The sequence below is a fragment of the Coregonus lavaretus genome, assembly GCF_964263955.1.
Source record: "Coregonus lavaretus genome assembly, chromosome: 36".
NCBI classification, from domain to species: domain Eukaryota; kingdom Metazoa; phylum Chordata; class Actinopteri; order Salmoniformes; family Salmonidae; genus Coregonus; species Coregonus lavaretus.
In genome coordinates, this window is record NC_140023.1 from 7,799,561 (window position 1) to 7,818,940 (window position 19,380).

The following is a 19,380-nucleotide window of genomic DNA, read 5'->3' on the forward strand; positions in this document are numbered from 1 at the left end:
CTGCAAGCTGGACAGTCTAAATTAACAACAGAGAGAGTGGAAGCATTCAGTAGCCATTCATTCAGTTTATACTTAAGCATTAAGGCCTGAGGGGGTGTGGTATATGGCCAATATACCACGGCTAAGGGCTGTTCTTAAGCACAATGCAAAGCGGAGTGCCTGGATACAGCCCTTAGCTGTGGTATATGGCCATATATCACAAACCCCCGAGGTGCCTTATTGCCATTATAAACTGGTTACCAATGTAATTACAGCAGTAAAAATAAATGTTTTGTCATACACATGGTATACGGTCTGATATACCACGGCTCTCAGCCAATCAGCATTCAGGGTTCGAACCACCCAGATTATAATTAAACATAATTCTTTACAATCAGATCAGAGGCACTTTGTTTTCAATGGAGCCTAAAAACAAACAAACCTCCAGGCAAAATTCCAGTTCAAATTCCCTATCACTTTTTGTCACGTAATATAGTTAGACTGTAATCTATGCTTTCAAAGTGTCTGCTATTATCATTAATCCATCATCTGGAGGAAAAATATAATATAATGATAGCGCTCTGGTTGGTGCTACAACAGCATTATAAACATTTCATATCCATTGTTGTTATTTACCCCTGTTAAAAACCTAGTATTTAACCCTGACTTGTTCTTTCTCATGTTTTATTCTCCTGGGTATTCCCTGTACTGTTACAAATATGTCAGCAGTTGTTTGCGTCATGCCTATAGTCCCAGTGGGAATATTATTCAAGTAATCAGTTCCAATCTCTACAGCCTACATATCTATTAATAGCTGTGGTGTTTAGTCCAGCCTGCCTGTCTGTGTTTTAGTACATTTAACAAAAATATAAACGCAACATGTAAAGTGTTGGTCCCATGTTTCATGAGCTGAAATAAAAAATCCCAGAAATGTTCCATATGCACAAAAAGCTTATTTCTCTCAAATGTTGTGCACAAATGTGTTTACATCCCTGTTAGTGAGCATTTCTCCTTTGCCAAGATAATCCATCCACCAGACAGGTGTGGCATATCAAGAAGCTGATTAAAAAGCATGATCATTACACAGGTGCACCTTGTGCTGGGGACAATAAAAGGCCACTCTAAAATGTGTAGTTTAGTCAGACAACACAATGCCACAGATGTCTCAAGTTTTGAGGGAGCTTGCAATTGGCATGCTGACTGCAGGAATGTCCACCAGAGCTGTTGTCAGATAATTTAATGTTCATTTCTCTACCATAAGCTGCCTCCAACGTCATTTTAGTGAATTTGGCCTGTGGGATCGTCTAGGGGGGTGCTGAAGAGTATTTATGTCTGTAATAAAGCCCTTTTGTTGGGTAAAACTAATCCAGTTGGCTGGGCCTGGCTCCCCAGTGGGTGGGCCTGGCTGCCAAGGGCCAGGCCCACCCATGTCTGCAACCCTGCCCAGTCATGTGAAATCCATAGATTAGGGCCTAATTTATTTATTTCAATTGACAGATTTCCTTACATGAACTGCAACTCAGTAAAATCGTTGAAATTGTTGCATGTTGCGTTTATATTTTTATTCTGTATATTACTATGACCCTGAACTAACATCTTCAGTACTGTAGGTCTACGTACCTAACTATCTATTTCAGGGCATTCTGTTGATTCTTATCATTTAGACACTGTAGGCTCATTGTTATCAATACATCTAGTTAATTCAAACAGTGATTACATTAGTTGAACATTGGGTGTGGCTCATTGGTAGATCATTGCTGGAGAACGCTTGGCAAGAAAATGCCCACCACGGTACAACTATCAATGATCAGCATTTGACCTAAGATGTGCAATGCACATTTGTTTACATGAGAATAATTACTTTCCAACTTTGATTATTAAAATAAATAAACGCAACTGCACTACTTTATGTTTCACTTTCTTGATTATTAATATTACTTATTCTCTGCATAGTAATAGAACAAAACATTTACATTAGGCCTACGTACACTGTGATACAGTATAGTTGAACCAATGAAATACTTGCCCAGTAAACAGTTATGGCAATTTATCACCAAACAACTGTCTACACAAAGATGGTAGGCTACTGTTTATCTTCCAACATAGAACAAAATACATTATCACAATGGGCTAAAAGGAAAATCTGCTAAACAGTTTACATGAATAAGATACAAGTTATACATACCTTCAGTTCAATATATATAATAGCAGTCACACTACACCCAAAGGAGAGAAGAGAAAGTCCTTGCCTGAGTGGTTTTTCTCCAGTATTGAGTGGAACACAATCAAGTGTTTGTAATCGCCACTGGGCTGCTCCTCTTTCTCGGTCACATGAAGAAGTGGTACTTATCATCACATGTCCTGATCCTGGTCATACTCACCGTTCAGCCCTGCTCCTCCTTCACAACACACAACAACATCCTGCTGTTACTAGGAACACATCTTGTTGACAGGCAAACTATTTCATTATGATATGATTAGCACTAATGCTAATGCCTAACAAATCTTCCAATATAAACCATGTGGTTGTACTACAGATATCCCCTGTATTCGGAAAGTATTCAGACCCCTTGACATCTTCCACATTTTGTTACGTTATAGCCTTATTTTAAAATGGATTAAATTGTTTTATATTCCTCATCAACCTACACACAATACCCCATAATGACAAAGCAGAAACAGGTTTTTAGAAGTTTGTGCAAATATATTACAAATAGAAAACTAAAATATTACATTTACATAAGTATTCAGACCCTTTACTCAGTACTTTGTTGAAGCACCTTTGGCAGCGATTACAGCCTCAAGTCTTCTTGGGTATGACGCTACAAGCTTGGCACACCTGTCTTTGGGGAGTTTCTCCCATTCTTCTCTGCAGATCCTCTCAAGCGCTGTCAGGTTTGATGGGGAGCGTCGCTGCACAGCTATTTTCAGGTCTCTACAGAGATGTTCGATCGGGTTCAAGCTCTGGCTGGGCCACTAAAGGACATTCACAGACTAGTCCTGAAGCCACTCCTGCATTGTCTTGGCTGTGTGCTTAGGGTCGTTGTCCTGTTGGAAGGTGAATCTTCGCCCCAATCTGAGGTCCTGAGCGCTTGGAGCAGGTTTTCATCAAGGATCTCTCTGTACTTTGCTCCGTTCATATTTTCCTCGATCCTGACTAGTCTCCCAGTCCCTGCCGTTGAAAAACATGCCCACAGCATGATGCTGCCACCACCATGCTTCACCGTAGGGATGGTGCCAGGTTTCCTCCAGACGTGATGCTTGGCATTCAAGCCAAAGAGTTCAATCTTTCTTTCATCAGACCAGGTAATCTTGTTTCTCATGGTCTGAGAGTCTTTAGGTGCCTTTTGGCAAACTCACGTGCCTTTTACTGAGGAGTGGCTTCTGTCTGGCTACTCTACCATAAAGGCCTGATTGGTGGAGTGCTGCAGAGATGGTTGTCCATCTGGAAGGTTCTCCCATCTCCACAGAGGAACTCTGGAGCTCTGTCAGTGTGACCATCTGGTTCTTGGTCACCTCCCTGACCAATGCCCTTCTCCTCCGATTGCTCAGTTTGGCCAGGCGGCCAGCTCTAGGAAGAGTCTTGGTGGTTCCAAATTTCTTCCATTTAAGAATGATGGAGGCCACTGTGTTCTTGGGGACCTTCAACGCAGCAGACATTTTTTGGTACCCTTCCCCAGATCTGTGCCTCGACAGAATCCTGTCTCGAACCTCTATAGACAATTCCTTCGACCCCATGTCTTGGTTTTTGGTCTGGCATGCACTGTCAACTGTGGGACCTTATATAGACAGGTGTGTGCCTTTCCAAATCATGTCCAATCAATTGAATTTATGACATTTGGACTCCAATCAAGTTGTAGAAACATCTCAAGGATGATCAATGGAAACAGAATGCACCTGAGCTCAATTTCGAGTCTCATAGCTGAATACTTATGTAAATAAGATATTTCTGTTTTCTTATTTTAGTAAATTAGCAATAATTTCTAAAAACCTGTTTTCGCTTTGGCATTATGGGGTATTGTGTGTAGATTGATGAGGAAAAATAATAATTTAATCAATTTTAGAATAAGGCTTTAACGTAACAAAATGTGGAAAAAGTGACGGGATCTGAATACTTTCCAAAGGCACTGTAAATGTACTTATTTGTCAATATCATATAATTGTAAGGTGAAGTCAGATATCTGAAGTCTTTTAATCTGTACATTTCAAGTATTTCAGAATGTTTGCTCTCTGGTATTTTATGAATAAAAACGTTTAACTTGTACAGAGAATATGTTATTTAACGTGGTCCCGGGAATTGAAACCACTCTTCTGGCGTTACAAGCACCATGCTCTACAATCTGAGCAATAGAAGACCACATTCATGAGTGATGAGATCTATTGTTTGTAATTATACAATTACTAATTGATGGATAATTTGCGATCTTCATTGTTCAGATCATTTTGGATGTCTACATTTGCTCAACCCTATATGTAATAGTTTGTTTCCAAGCTGTGGGTATAGTGCTGTGTCAAGGTGTAATAAATCCACAGAGTAACCAAGGAGACTAGTGTGGCAAATCCACAGAGTCACCAAGGGGACTTGTGTGGCAAATCCACAGAGTCACCAAGGAGACTAGTGTGGCAAATCCACAGAGTCACCAAGGAGACTAGTGTGGCAAATCCACAGAGTCACCAATGAGCCTAGTGTGGCAAATCTACAGAGTCACCAAGGAGCCTAGTGTGGCAAATCCACAGTCACCAAGGAGTCTAGTGTGGCAAATCCACAGAGTCACCAAGGAACCTAGTGTGGCAAATCCAGAGTCACCAAGGAGCCTAGTTTGGCAAATCCACAGAGTCACCAAGGAGACTAGTGTGGCAAATCCACAGAGTCACCACAGATCCACAGAGTCACCAAGGAGACATGTGTTGCAAATCCACAGAGTCACCAAGGAGGCTAGTGTGGCAAATCCACAGAGTCACCAAGGAGACTAGTGTGGCAAATCCACAGAGTCACCAAGGAGCTGGTGTGGCATATCCACAGAGTCACCAAGGAGAATAGTGTGGCAAATCCACAGAGTCACCAAGGGGACTTGTGTGGCAAATCCACAGAGTCACCAAGGAGACTAGTGTGGCAAATCCACAGAGTCACCAAGGAGCCTAGTGTGGCAAATCTACAGAGTCACCAAGGAGCCTAGTGTGGCAAATCCACAGTCACCAAGGAGTCTAGTGTGGCAAATCCACAGAGTCACCAAGGAACCTAGTGTGGCAAATCCAGAGTCACCAAGGAGCCTAGTTTGGCAAATCCACAGAGTCACCAAGGAGACTAGTGTGGCAAATCCACAGAGTCACCAAGGAGCTGGTGTGGCATATCCACAGAGTCACCAAGGAGCCTAGTGTGGCAAATCCACAGTCACCAAGGAGTCTAGTGTGGCAAATCCACAGAGTCACCAAGGAACCTAGTGTGGCAAATCCAGAGTCACCAAGGAGCCTAGTTTGGCAAATCCACAGAGTCGCCAAGGAGACTAGTGTGGCAAATCCACAGAGTCACCAAGGAGCTGGTGTGGCATATCCACAGAGTCACCAAGGAGAATAGTGTGGCAAATCCACAGAGTCACCAAGGGGACTTGTGTGGCAAATCCACAGAGTCACCAAGGAGACTAGTGTGGCAAATCCACAGAGTCACCAAGGAGCCTAGTGTGGCAAATCTACAGAGTCACCAAGGAGCCTAGTGTGGCAAATCCACAGTCACCAAGGAGTCTAGTGTGGCAAATCCACAGAGTCACCAAGGAACCTAGTGTGGCAAATCCAGAGTCACCAAGGAGCCTAGTTTGGCAAATCCACAGAGTCACCAAGGAGACTAGTGTGGCAAATCCACAGAGTCACCACAGATCCACAGAGTCACCAAGGAGACATGTGTTGCAAATCCACAGAGTCACCAAGGAGGCTAGTGTGGCAAATCCACAGAGTCACCAAGGAGACTAGTGTGGCAAATCCACAGTCACCAAGGAGCTGGTGTGGCATATCCACAGAGTCACCAAGGAGAATAGTGTGGCAAATCCACAGAGTCACCAAGGAGATTAGTGTGGCAAATCCACAGTCACCAAGGAGGTTAGTGTGGCAAATTCACAGAGTCACCAAGGAGCCTAGTGTGGCATATCCACAGAGTCACCAAGGAGCCTAGTGTGGCATATCCACAGAGTCACCAAGGAGACTAGCGTGTTCACACATGTTTAATGATTGATCTGAATTTCCCCATGAAAAAAAATCATATTTTCATTAAACAAACAAAAGGAGATAGTATTGTTTATTCAGCTTCAACTGCTATAACCTGTAAGAAGGAAGTGAAAATAAGAGATCAATAGTATCCTTTCACTCAAAACACATGAACACTTGAAAGAATACAATGGATGTGATAGGGTACTCCTTTGTAAGCCTCTGTGCTCAGCTTTGATTTAAATTTCGAGTATCAATTTAGAAGGAATCGTCCCATATTCTTTAACATTAGAAACTGTATCAATATCCTCTAAGTATAGGTTTCTCAGAGACCTCTAAGTCATTATGCTCCAATAAAGTTATTAGGTCAATATCGACCTCTGTGTACACTGAACCATCAAGTGGTAGCCTACTGATGAGGTTATATTTGGTATATAGTAAGTGTTGGGCTGCGTCTGAAATAGCACCCTATGCGCTATGGGTCTTGGTCAAAGGGAGTGCACTATACAGGGAATAGGGTGCCATTTCCGATGCAGCCTAGGTTTAACAGCAGATCAGTAGTGTGTTCCTGTCCGGCGTCGCGGCCCTTGGCCATAAGCTTGTTGACCTGGGTCTCAGTAACGTCAGCACGCTCCTCTTTCTCATCCAGCTCATGCTGCACCTTCCTGAACTTTGACATGTGAGAGTTGGATGGTTCCTCCTTGGAGGGGGAGAAGGTGAGAGGGACAGAGGAAGAGGATACAAGAAGAGAGAAGGAGAGAGGGAGAAAATTAGAGAGGGAGAGAACCAGATAATAACAATGCAATGATTCTCCTAGTACTTCACCGCTTCCTCAGCCTGCCTCTTGTAGGCCTTCACTTTCAACTGCAGCTTGTCCACCAGGTCCTGCAGTCTGCCAACGATTTTCTTATCTTTCTCAGTCTGTGTGTGAGAGAATAGTCAAAGCCCACAAGTCATGTGTGTGTGTGTGTGTGTGTGTGTGTGTGTGAGTGAGTGTGTGCAGGTGTTTCTCTTACCTTGTAGGTGAGCTCCTTGACTCTGCGCTCATACTTGCGGACTCCCTTGACCGCATCCACACCTCTTCTCTGCTCTGCCTCCACCTCAGTTTCAAGCTCATGCACCTGTAGCACAGGGGACATGGACACAATGTTTGAGAAGTTGTAATCAATATTCAATCAAAATATTTAAAAAAAGGCTTCATATACTGGCTTTTATACTTGGCATCATAACCATCATAATCACCAAGATATTATTGGGTATCTGTATAAGCCTGAGAATTGCTATATTCTTCCCTATAATATGCTACAATTGAACATAAAACTCAAAATGCCAGAATCACTGCTAACTCCCCCTGCCCTCCAGTTTCTGGTGCTGCTTCTTGCCACCCTTCATGGCCAGGTTCTCAGCCTTATCCAGACAGTGCTGCAGGTCCTTGACTGTGACTTCCAGGTTCTTCATCCGCTCCAGGTGAGAGCTGGTGTCCTGCTCCTTCTTCAGCTCCTCAGCCATCATAGCCGCCTGGAACAATAGGTAGCATGCAGGTCAGAAGATTATCCTGGAGGTCGGGGAATAAAACATATGCATTTCTGATGCAAATTGGACAATCAGGTTGTATTGTGTATTCGGCTAGGATCATCATACATACATTCTCTAGAAGGGAGTCCTCTGAGATGTTTGCCTGGGGTTGTAGACTACAATACAAGCCACATTATGAGGACTCACATCAGTGATATGCTTCTTGGCCTTCTCCTCTGTGTTCCTGGCCTCCTGGACGATGTCATCCACCTCTCCCTGCACTGCCACCAGGTCAGTCCCCAGCGTCTTCTTGGTGTTCAGAAGTCTAGTGTCCTGGAGGAGTAATATTATATTATGTTTAGTTGGACCTTTTTTTTATTTTAATGTTTTTTATTTCACCTTTATTTAACCAGGTAGGCCAGTTGAGAACAAGTTCTCATTTACAACTGCGACCTGGCCAAAATAAAGCAAAGCAGTGCGATAAAAACAACAACACAGAGTTACATATGGGGTAAACAAAACGTACAGTCAATAACACAATCTCAAGAAAAAACTATGTACAAGTCACATGATGGGAACTGGGAATTACATTTGACTCTTATTACCTTGGAGTGCAGCAGTCCCACACGCTCGCTGGTGTCTACCAGCTTGTGCTCGCCCACTATGCGGCCTCTCTCTGTCTGCTCCAGAGCAACTGTCAGCCCCTCTGTCTCAGCCACCATCAGAGAGTTCCTGCGGTCAACCATGGCAGCCTGCTCCTTCATGTCTTCAGCGGCATTCTGGGACAATGACATATAGGGACTACATTGCATTCTAGAAAACTCACAGAACTCAAGGAAGACCCTCGAGCAACTGGCCCAAACCATCATTTGTGGACACTGTATGCTACTTGCAGAATAAAATGATTTAAGTCATTATTTGCTATAGATCAAGACAATTCCCTCACTATCTTCAGGGTTTTTTAACCTGATGTCATGGCTTCTGTACCTTGAGCTGTCCCTGGACGTTCCTTAGCTGTTTCTGGGCCTTCGGCGGTCTTCCTGTTGGAGTGGCTCAGCTGGATATCTATCTCGTTCAGGTCTCCCTCCATCTTCTTCTTCACTCTCATGGTGTCGTTTCTGCTGCGGACCTCAGAGTCCAGACTGCTCTGCATGGACTCTGCCAACCTCTGACTATTTCTCTTTAACCTTTCCATCTCCTCGTCCTTCTCCGTTAAAATGTGTTCATACAGCATTTTCAAACTGTAACACTTTAATGTGTTTATACTTATGGAACAGCAGTGGGCTCTACCTCAGCCTCCTCCAGAACGGTCTGGATCTCTGACTTCTCAGTCTCCACAGTCTTCTTGGCCTTCTCATGGATGCTCTTGCCAGTCTCTCCGATCTGTTCAGTCAGGTCAGAGATCTCCTGTAACACTCTGGCTCCGGGACTTTTGTATTTGAGCCAGGGTGTATTGTGTTTTGTTGGGTTTTGGGTGATTTTCTATGTTTGCATTTCTGTCACGTTTATTTCTAGGTTTGGTCATTGACTCCCAATCGGAGGTAACGAGTGTCAGCTGTCGGCTCGTTATCTCTGATTGGGAGCCATATTTAATCTGCATGTTTTCCTGTGGGCATTGTGGGTTATTGTTCCTGTTTAGTCTTTGTCACTATTGGACTTCACATTCGTCGCTTTGGTTTGTTGTTTTTGGTTGCTTTAAGTAAATAAAGTCAACATGTTCTTTTCACTCGCTGCGCCTTGGTCTCCTTCACTCCTCGACGACCGTGACATCTCCTCTGCACACACAAACACAAAATCGCTTTATAATAAGGAGATTTTCAGGGGACATACATGGCTAACATGCAATTTTGTTGTAGTTTTCTCATCTTGCTGATTATTTTTTCTCCCTTTTCAGGGTCTCCAGCTGATCCAGATCCTCCTCATAGGAGTTCTTCATCTTGAAGAGCTCAGTGTTGAGAGAGCGAGAATCCTTCTGAGCTCCTTCCAGCTCAGCTTGGCCCACCTCAAACTTCTGCTTCCACTCTGCTAGGATCTTATCAAAGTTCCTCTGCTTCTTGTCGAGGTTGGCGGCCAAGGCTTTGGCCCTCTCCACGTCAATCATGAGGTCCTCCACCTCTCCCTGCAGCCTCTGCTTGGTCTTCTCCAGAGAGGCTCACTTTGAGTTCACAGCCTCGATGGTCTCATCAGCCTCCTGCAGACACTTACGGTGGTTGGGTGCGCTGTGGCGGAAGCGTTCATGACAAATGTGCGCAACGGAGGAGCATGCATGGTTCCCATGAAGACCAATGAAGAATTTAAACATAACAAAATGCAATGCAAGGATGTTAAGAAGCAAAACACATTTTCCAAACTTTTTAAAACTACAACTAAGTGTTTGTTGAATGTTAAGCCTACGGAAAGTGTTATACTTTGACAAAGTGGAAAGTGTTCCTGTCTGAAAGTGAATGCGTTAGGTAGCTGCTTCTCCCACTAATGTACTGATGCATTCTCCCACTAATGCACTGATGCATTCTCCCACTAATGCACTGATGCATTCTCCCACTAATGCACTGATGCATTCTCCCACTAATGCACTGATGCATTCTCCCACTAATGCACTGATGCATTCTCCCACTAATGCACTGATGCATTCTCCCACTAATGGGAGGGGCTCCTGAGGCGCAGTGGGGCTCCTGAGTGGCGCAGTGGTCTAAGGCACTGCATCGCAGTGCTAACTGTGCCACTAGAGATCCTGGTTCGAATCCAGGCTCTGTCGCAGCCGGCCGCGACCGGGAGACTCATGGATGACGCACAATTGGCCCAGCGTTGTCCAGGGTAGGGGAGGGAATGGCCGGCAGGGATGTAGCTCAGTTGATAGAGCATGGCGTTTGCAACGCCAGGGTTGTGGGTTCGATTCCCACGGGGGGCCAGTATAAAAAAAAACATGTATTCACTAACTGTAAGTCGCTCTGGATAAGAGCGTCTGCTAAATGACTAAAATGTAAATGTAAATGTAATGCACTGATGCATTTTCCCACTAATGTACTGATGCATTCTCCCACTAATGCACTGATGCATTCTCCCACTAATGCACTGATGCATTCTCCCACTAATGTACTGATGCATTTTCCCACTAATGCACTGATGCATTCTCCCACTAATGCACTGATGCATTTTCCCACTAATGTACTGATGCATTCTCCCACTAATGTACTGATGCATTTTCCCACTAATGCACTGATGCATTCTCCCACTAATGCACTGATGCATATTGCTACTGTGATACTATTGATGACAATCTACAGTGTATTAACTGGCATGCTCCTACTAATCTGCTAAGACATTAGAGATTCTTGTTCCCGAACAAATCCATCACCATCTATACAAACGGGTCCTTCTACTTTAATTGTACAGTAGGCCTACAGCAGTGCACTGCACTGTCATCTTCTTCATTATTGTGTGATTGCAAATATCACTCAGACACTGGAGGAAAACAATGATTTCATAAACATTCAAATGAAAATGTTTTTGGGCGGTAAATATGATACAGACCATATCTGTCAATAAAAATATTTGTGTTTATTCACTTAAAACATGGGTACGATTAGCATACTTGAAATGTAACAAAAAACAATTAAAGTTATATTTTGCTATTAATTTGATCTTACGTCAGGTAGTTCACATCCCAAACATAAACACCTCACTTTATCAGGAGTATAATAACACTGTAGCACATGGTGTTGAAAGCAGAATAAATATCTGTTGGCAGTTCAGACAGTAAATAATTTCTCTCATCTTTCATCTTTATCTGGCTTACATAACCCACTGGGTAACACTTTATAATAACATTCTGTCTGAGCGTTATTAGAAAGTGTTACACCACATGGTAGCATTCTGCCATTCTACTCAATATCACATAGTCGTCACTCAACATGCCTGTGGTACATGTATGTTATTTGCTTTCACTATCCATTTACAAACCTAAGTGTAATACATACACTTAAACAGCAAAATCCATACATAAAAATAATAATGTTTTTTCTCTCTCTTTTTTCTCGGTATTCATCCGGTTCAGGCCTGAAACATGGTGCATCACATAGTATGGCAATACATTTTTAAATGGAGCTATTCCATTGTTTAGCATTGGGTGTTATTGAAAACATGTAGACAAATCACTTTAAATCACACTGTTTGCACGGTCAAATAACTTGATGTACAACTGACGGAAATGTTCAATTTTGGAAATCACTGGCTTTGTGATGTAAGATGAAAAGAGCACCACTTTTCAGCTCCATTTGCCATATGTAGCAGGTCTAAGCTAGTCAAACCATCCATTTGCCATATGTAGCAGGTCTAAGCTAGTCAAACCATCCATTTGCCATATGTAGCAGGTCTAAGCTAGTCAAACCATCCATATGCCATATGTAGCAGGTCTAAGCTAGTCAAACCATCCATTTGCCATATGTAGCAGGTCTAAGCTAGTCAAACCATCCATTTGCTATATGTAGCAGGTCTAAGCTAGTCTAACCATTGTCTTTTAAGTTTCATACCTATTCTCAGCTACGGGATTCTATGAGAGAATCTCAATTGGATTTTCTCCATTCCTCTCTTCCGTCCTCTCCTCACCTCCTTTTGAAAAAGCTCATAGAGAATTGAGGAGAGGAGGCAAGGAGAGAAAACGTGGAAACATGACGCTTATATGAAATGAGACTCTCCTCTCTCTAACGCATCATGCAAATGACGTTTACAGAGGTGGAATCCCAAAATACCTGTGTAAAGTCGCTCTGGATAAGAGCGTCTGCTAAATGATGTAAATTTTAAATGTAAAATGTAAAGTGGTAAATATGTAGCGAGTTGAGCTAGACATTTTATAGATAAAAGGATAAGTAGTGTATCCTTTTTTAAATGTGTGCATGCTTTTCTCCTCTGAGAAAACAAATGCTGTTTCAAAGGGGGTGTGGCAGATTTCAAAACTCTTCTGCGTAAAGGATGCAGCTGAGCATCCTCCGAATTGAAACTCTCCTACCACTTTTCGGTTTCCGGGTCACCGAGCAGAGGAGGACGGAGGAGGAGAGGACAGACTTTGACCCAACTCAGAATCTCCCACTGTCTTATGGATCCACAACATCATTTCCCTGATGGAAGTAAGCTGGAAGTTACTAGAGTGTAGAATTCTATTCATCCAGCAGATGCTGCTGTGGCACTGCTAAATCCACTAGGAGCTAGAGCCTTCATCTAGGGACCACAGACCAATATTTTACTAAGGGAATTACATTTGGACAACAAGTGAGAAGAAATGGACAAACCTTTAAAAATATTATCCAATAATCAAAACATTACAATTCATAATGACGGCTCTCTTTAGTGTACAATCAATAATTAGGTATCAAGTTAGAAATATCATATTACCATTACTCAAAAACCTCAGGTAAATAAACAACAATTGAATAACATTTACTGTCTCGAGCATGTAAACCACAACTCACATTGAACAGAATACCAGCTTACTGAGGTACTCATAAATATTTTCAGACTGGCTCACAATCTATAGACAAAAATCTATAGACCAATTTATTACACAAAAATACCCAACAACTGTGAAACACTGGTAGTCACAAATAGGACACCGTTTTGTTTTAAATCCTCTCATTTTATAAGACACAAGAAAGCTATATCCAAGTGGAAGTCAATGTACAGAAGTCAGAGTAAAAAAGGAACAAATAAATCAAGTTCAGTTAGCCAATGCACAATGTTTTGGCCTTGGTTTTCTATTTGATATAACAGATGTACAGTTTACTTTGAAACCCCCAACTGCTCTGTACGATACAGCTCTACCACTGAGAAAGAAATGGTAAGAAATGGAAAACCCCAAATCCATAACACATATTATATCATATTATCTCCCTAGGTATCAATTGCACTTTGAATTGTCCCCTCATTGCATTTAAAGCCCTTGTTCTATTGGTTTTCACTGTCAGTTCTTTCAGCTGCACTTCTCTGAAACGCTGAGAATGATCTAGAGGAAGCTTTCACCACAGGAGCTCTCTTGAAGAAACAGAGGAATATGTCACTGGGGAGGTTGTGACTCCATAAAGAACATCAGACATCACAGCAACAACATGGCCGCATCCCTGGGAATCTCTGTGCAGTTAGAAACCACAGACAGAACCTTTAGGATGCATCATCCATCCACTGTCCTGTCAGATCCCAGACTCATCATCATCATCATCATCATCACCAGATTCCCACTGGGTCTATATCCCGCTACGTTGAGTCTTTAGGAATTCTCCTGTGGAACACTACGGACTGCCGTTCCTGGAACTGCTGCTTCCGCCGCCGCTTGCGCTGGTCCCAGCGACAGAGCAGTATCATCTTGAAGGTGGTGCGGAAGGTCTTGTTGCACAGGGCGTAGCACATGGGGTTGACGGTGCTGTTGACGTAGCACAGCCAGTAGCCCAGCGCCCACAGAGCCTCGGGGATGCAGCCATTACAGAAGGTGTTGACCAGCACCATGATGTTGTAGGGTGTCCATGTGATGATGAAGGCAAACAGGATGGCGCTGAGGGTCTGTGCCGCCTTCTTCTCCTTCACCAGAGACATGCGCTTGCGCTTGGTGATCTGCGTCCGAGCCCTGGAGGCGAATCTCTTGGCTAGAGCTGCGTCTTTGAAGGAGATGGGCGCCGAGGGTGATTTGGTGGTGGTGGCAGAGGAGCCAGAGAGCGGCCCCACTCTGGTGGCCTGTAGGGCAGGCATGGACTGGACTTTGGAGATCCGGGAGGGGAAGCGTTGGTGGTAGCTGCTGTTGTCTGTGTTGGCCCCATCAGGGGTGGTAGTAGTGGTGGTGGTAGAGAGGCCGTCCCGGCTGTCCTCCTCCCCCCTAAGGGGGTCCTCTTCTGAGGCTAGGTCCAGGTCCTCGCAGGAGGTGAGGTGGGAGTTGACGGCTGCCTTCATCCCCGGCAGGTTGAGGACTATTGAGAAGATGGCGCGGTCCTGAGGCATCATCCCTCTACCGTTTCCCTCCTCGTCCTCAGACGAGCCTGAGTGGTCCACTGACAGCCTGGCGTTGTTGTTGTTCCAGCTGTCACTGCTGCTGTGGTCAGCATCCCCCTCCCTGGGCCGGGTGCTGCCAGGCCTCCAGGAGCGCATAATGGGCCAGCAGTGGAAGCGTGCGGCCAGCGCCCGACCGGGGCTCTTTCTCTGGGAGGACTGGGTCAGCTCGTAGCTGCTGCAGCTCCTGGCACTACCAGCCTGGTGGTGGACGAAGTGAGCCCTCTCTCCTCTCCTGCCTCGGCTCCCTGAGCCCTGCAGGCCCGCCAGCTCCTGTGCGCGGTTCTGCGTCTCCCTGTAGATCCGCCAGTAGAGCACACTCATAATAGTAACAGGCAGGTAGAAGGCAGCCATGGCCGTGCAGAATGTAATGATGGGCTCTGAGAGGAACTGGATGTAGCACTTCTCAGGGGGCACTGTGCGCTCCCCCACAAAGTACTGCCAGAACAGGATGGCTGGGGCCCACAGGACCAGGGACACGAACCAGGCCAGGCCGATCATCAGGACAGCCCGCCGTGTGGTCCGCTTGGCCCGGTAGGTGAGGGGCCGGGTGATGGAGAAGTAGCGGTCAAAACTGATGACCAGCAGGTTCATGACGGATGCGTTACTGGCCACATAGTCAATAGCCAGCCACAGGTCACAGGCCCAGTTGCCCAGGGCCCACTGGCCCATGATGATGTAGGTGGTGTAAAGGTTCATGGAGATGACCCCGATGATGAGGTCAGCCACGGCCAAGCTGAGCAGGAAGTAGTTGTTGACAGTCTTGAGCTGGCGGTTGACCTTGAAGGATACCACCACCAGGATGTTGCCAATGATGGTGACCAGGGACAGGAGGCCAGTGAGGAACACAATGAGGACCACCTGCCACACTGTGTGACCCCCCAGAGGGTCATAGGTCAGAGAGGTCACCGTCTCATTGAGCGAGCCTGTGAGGTTGAAGAGGACACTGAGGAAGGAGTCCTTGTCATCTGGGCTGGTTAGCTCTGGCCAGGGGTCCCTGTGGAGAGTGTTGGTGTCTGGGTAGACGATGCCCATTCCTGGGGAGCTGATGGTCAGGTAGAGGCCAGGGTCTGTGCTGTTGGAGCTCATAATGAAGTCTTGGCATATTCTGGGGAGAACACAGAGAGAGATAGATAGATTACTACAATATACTGAGAACAGTACAATATACAGTAGGTGAGGCTAACAGAACAGTTTTTCACATTTAGTGTTTTTTTTTTGGGGGGGGGGTAGATCAGCTTAATATTGCAGATAGATTGTAACTTCCATCAATGTAATTGTCTGCATCACTTCCAATCCCCCATGTTTTTTTAAATATACATACATACATACACACACACACACACACACACACACACACATACAAACATACACATACATATCCTTTTAAAAAATATATATATTCCCCTTTATTACTTTCCAACCCCGCCACCCTTTCCCCACTTGGAGTAAACTAGTGAACAACAACGCCTAGGCCTCTACTTCCAGCCCATACCCACTATCTACATTTTATGGACACAGTCAATTTTATGGACACAGTCAATTTTAATTAATTAATTAATTACATTTTGTTTGTTCTTTCTCCTGAACTTCTTCTAGTCTCAACCTCTCCGATCATTTTCATGTCGATCCGGTTTGCTTCTATATGCCATATCTTTCTAACTGTGCTCCTTCGCAAAAGCTCCCAACCTACAACCCATACACTTATTATGGACACAGCGTGCCTACATTATTAGTTATCTTGTTATTGTTTGTTGTTATTAGTGCCATCCTTCAATTCCATTCAACACCTCCCATCTATCTCTTAACACCATCCATATAGGATTTCTATTTGCCATATATATTTCAACTGTACTGTGATGTCTTACAAAAGTTCTGAACCTTTCTATTCTCATTGTTTCTACAGATTGTGAATTGAAAATAAACATTTTTGCTAATAGTATTATTATGTTATTGATCGATTGACTATGACTTTTCAGATCACCCAGTAGTGCTATCTGCAGGGTTAGCTCCAGGTAAATATTGCAATCCTTTAGCCATTCCTGGACCTGTGTCCAAAAACAAGCTACAAATGGACAGTACCAAAACAAATGATCTAATGATTCTGTCTCTTCGCAGCAAAATCTGCAGAGCTGGGAAGATTGTATCCCCCATATAAATAACATTCTATTGGTAGCAAAAATTTTATATAATAATTTAAATTGAAAGATTCTAAGTTTTGAATCCGGTGTCGTTTTGCGTATCAGTTCATAAACACTATGCCATGGGATCGGTACGTCAAAAATCTCTATTTTGCAATCTATATGGGACGGCTGTCAATCCTTTTAGTGTTAGTGGACTGGCAGTTAAAGAGATTACTCACTATTCTAGTCAAACGATCTTGTTTGCAAACAATTTCTATTCATGTGTTTAACATTTGCAATTTTTTCCCCCAGGTACGCTATACAAGCAATTTTGACACATACATCTAACTTTGAAGATTAAAGTCACCGTGCAATTTTTGTTGGACCGTCCATTACAAAAACATATTCCTCTGATTTTGCAAATTGTCAGGACAGCAGCGCAGCACGACATGCCATCCTGTGATACATCCAGAGCCTCAATCTGATTGCAAGGAGCATCTTTAAAAACACAATTACAGTATCGCTGTAAACAACACCAAGGCTTGGACACGTCTCCTGTCAGACTGCTGGTGTGACTTAGCATACAGGTGGTGGCATTTATTTCAATTCAGCTCCTGTGTCTGTTCATCTCACTGATAGGATAAAGAATAGAACATTACTGTCTCTCGCCCAAGGACAGCCATGGTCAGTGAGTGTTAGAAGAGATACCTCCCCTGCCCAGACAGAATAACACAAGCATGTGCATGCACACACATGCGTAATACAGACAAATACTACAGAAATATAGAGGGATATATTGAAACTCTATTTCAAGAGATATGAAAATATTATTCTAATTTGACCTTTACAGGCCTAATGAAAAAAACAACAACAACATCATTTTAGAGTCAACGAGAGAGGCAAACAGCCTCCAAACTAAAGTTGACTACAACAAAGTTTTTTCTTGCTGTAACTTTTGGAAAGAAAATGAGCTGAGACAAGGGGGCTGGAGGGGAGAGAGGAGGAGAGCAGAGGAAGGGCTAACAACGCCTCAGAACACAATGCCAAGGACTGAATCCATGTGAGAATGAAGTTATTAGCTAGCTAGAGCACTCTGCACTCCATCACATGATGTATTCACACTCACACAACAATGTCTACATCTGGATCTGTTGGGCAAACCAAGTACGGGCTTGAAGAGAGGAAAATGGATGGAGGGCGCATTCCCACTGCTAGTTCTTTGGCTCAGAGTCTGAATCTCCCCGTCTCGCTGTCTGAAAGCTCAGAGACCGGTTTGTTTTCCCCAGGATGTTTGCTAATTAGTTATTGGATTCTGCTGCTGTGATGGCCCACTGGATATGAAACCATTGAGGAGAGTTCTTCCTTTGGCAGGCAGACAACCTGATAAATACAATTTTAATAAGAAATGGTCAGATTATATTTTCTGGGAGAGTGATGGAAATAGTTCACATGTTTAAATGTGAACTATTTTCATGCCATACTAAAATGGTACCCACTACAATTCTAAATCTCAGTTTGAGTTTGTTGAACTCTATAGAACTTTATCTGATGTCTTTGTTGAAGGCTTTGTATGTTGGCCTCTCAGCTGCTACCCTGAGCCAGACTAGGTGAGGGACATCAGAGTTGAACTGGCACCAGTGGGCACACCTGCCCCCCTCAGCCGCATCCCCCTAGAGCGCTTCCTTTGATGCCTTGCACCTGTGCCCTGACAGAACCCCCACCGTTCCAGAGTGCACTGCTGCTTTACCCCATGTGCCCGAAGCTGTACTCAGTCATCTGTGACAAGGGAAAGAAGAGTAACACGCTCAGACACACACACACACACACAAATGTAGGCACCCATTGGGCACACACTGGTTGAATCAACGTTGTTTCCACGTCATTTCAATAAAATTACGTTGAACCAACGTAGAATAGACGTTGAATTGATGTCTGTGCCCAGTGGGCCTACATTGAAACAGAGACTAAAAGAAACCATACCTGCCCGCTCACTCTCACACCCACACACTCACATCAAGTTCCTTCTCTTTATGATAAAAAACAAAGAAAGTCTTCACAACGCACGTAATCATTTACAAACTAAATTCCACTGAATATGTGAAAATATAAGGTGTCACTAATGAGGGCTAAACATCTTTAAATTGGCAAAATACCTGAGTGAGAAAATGTGTCTCTGTAAGGATTACTGATTGAACATAAGGACATTTGCTTTCATCTTAAACTTCTCATTAAGAGACACAGAGAGAGCGAGAGCGAGAGCGAGAGCGAGAGCGAGAGAGAGAGAGAGAGAGAGAGAGAGAGAGAGAGAGAGAGGATTGTGACTCCCTGGGGCTACTGTACCAGGCTCACAGGATGTGGTTGATCGAAGCCGGAGGGAATAAGCCAAATGCCAGAATACCAGGTTATTCCTACTTTAACCTTTAATAATAATAATATGCCATTTAGCAGACGCTTTTATCCAAAGCAACTTACAGTCATGTGTGCATACATTTTTGTGTATGGGTTGTCCCGGGGATCGAACCCACTACCTTGGCGTTACAAG

General features: G+C 43.9%; 1 protein-coding gene across 1 annotated transcript; it reads right to left on the reverse strand.

Annotated features, from left to right (window-relative positions):
- Positions 1-13,932: 13,932 nt before the first annotated feature.
- chrm3a (cholinergic receptor, muscarinic 3a) lies at positions 13,933-15,804 on the reverse strand (the record flags this gene model as incomplete). Its single annotated transcript, XM_084153194.1, has 1 exon — positions 13,933-15,804. The coding sequence occupies one exon, from the start codon at positions 15,802-15,804 to the stop codon at positions 13,933-13,935; it is 1,872 nt and encodes a 623-aa protein (XP_084009320.1).
- Between the last annotated feature and the right edge of the window lie 3,576 nt (positions 15,805-19,380).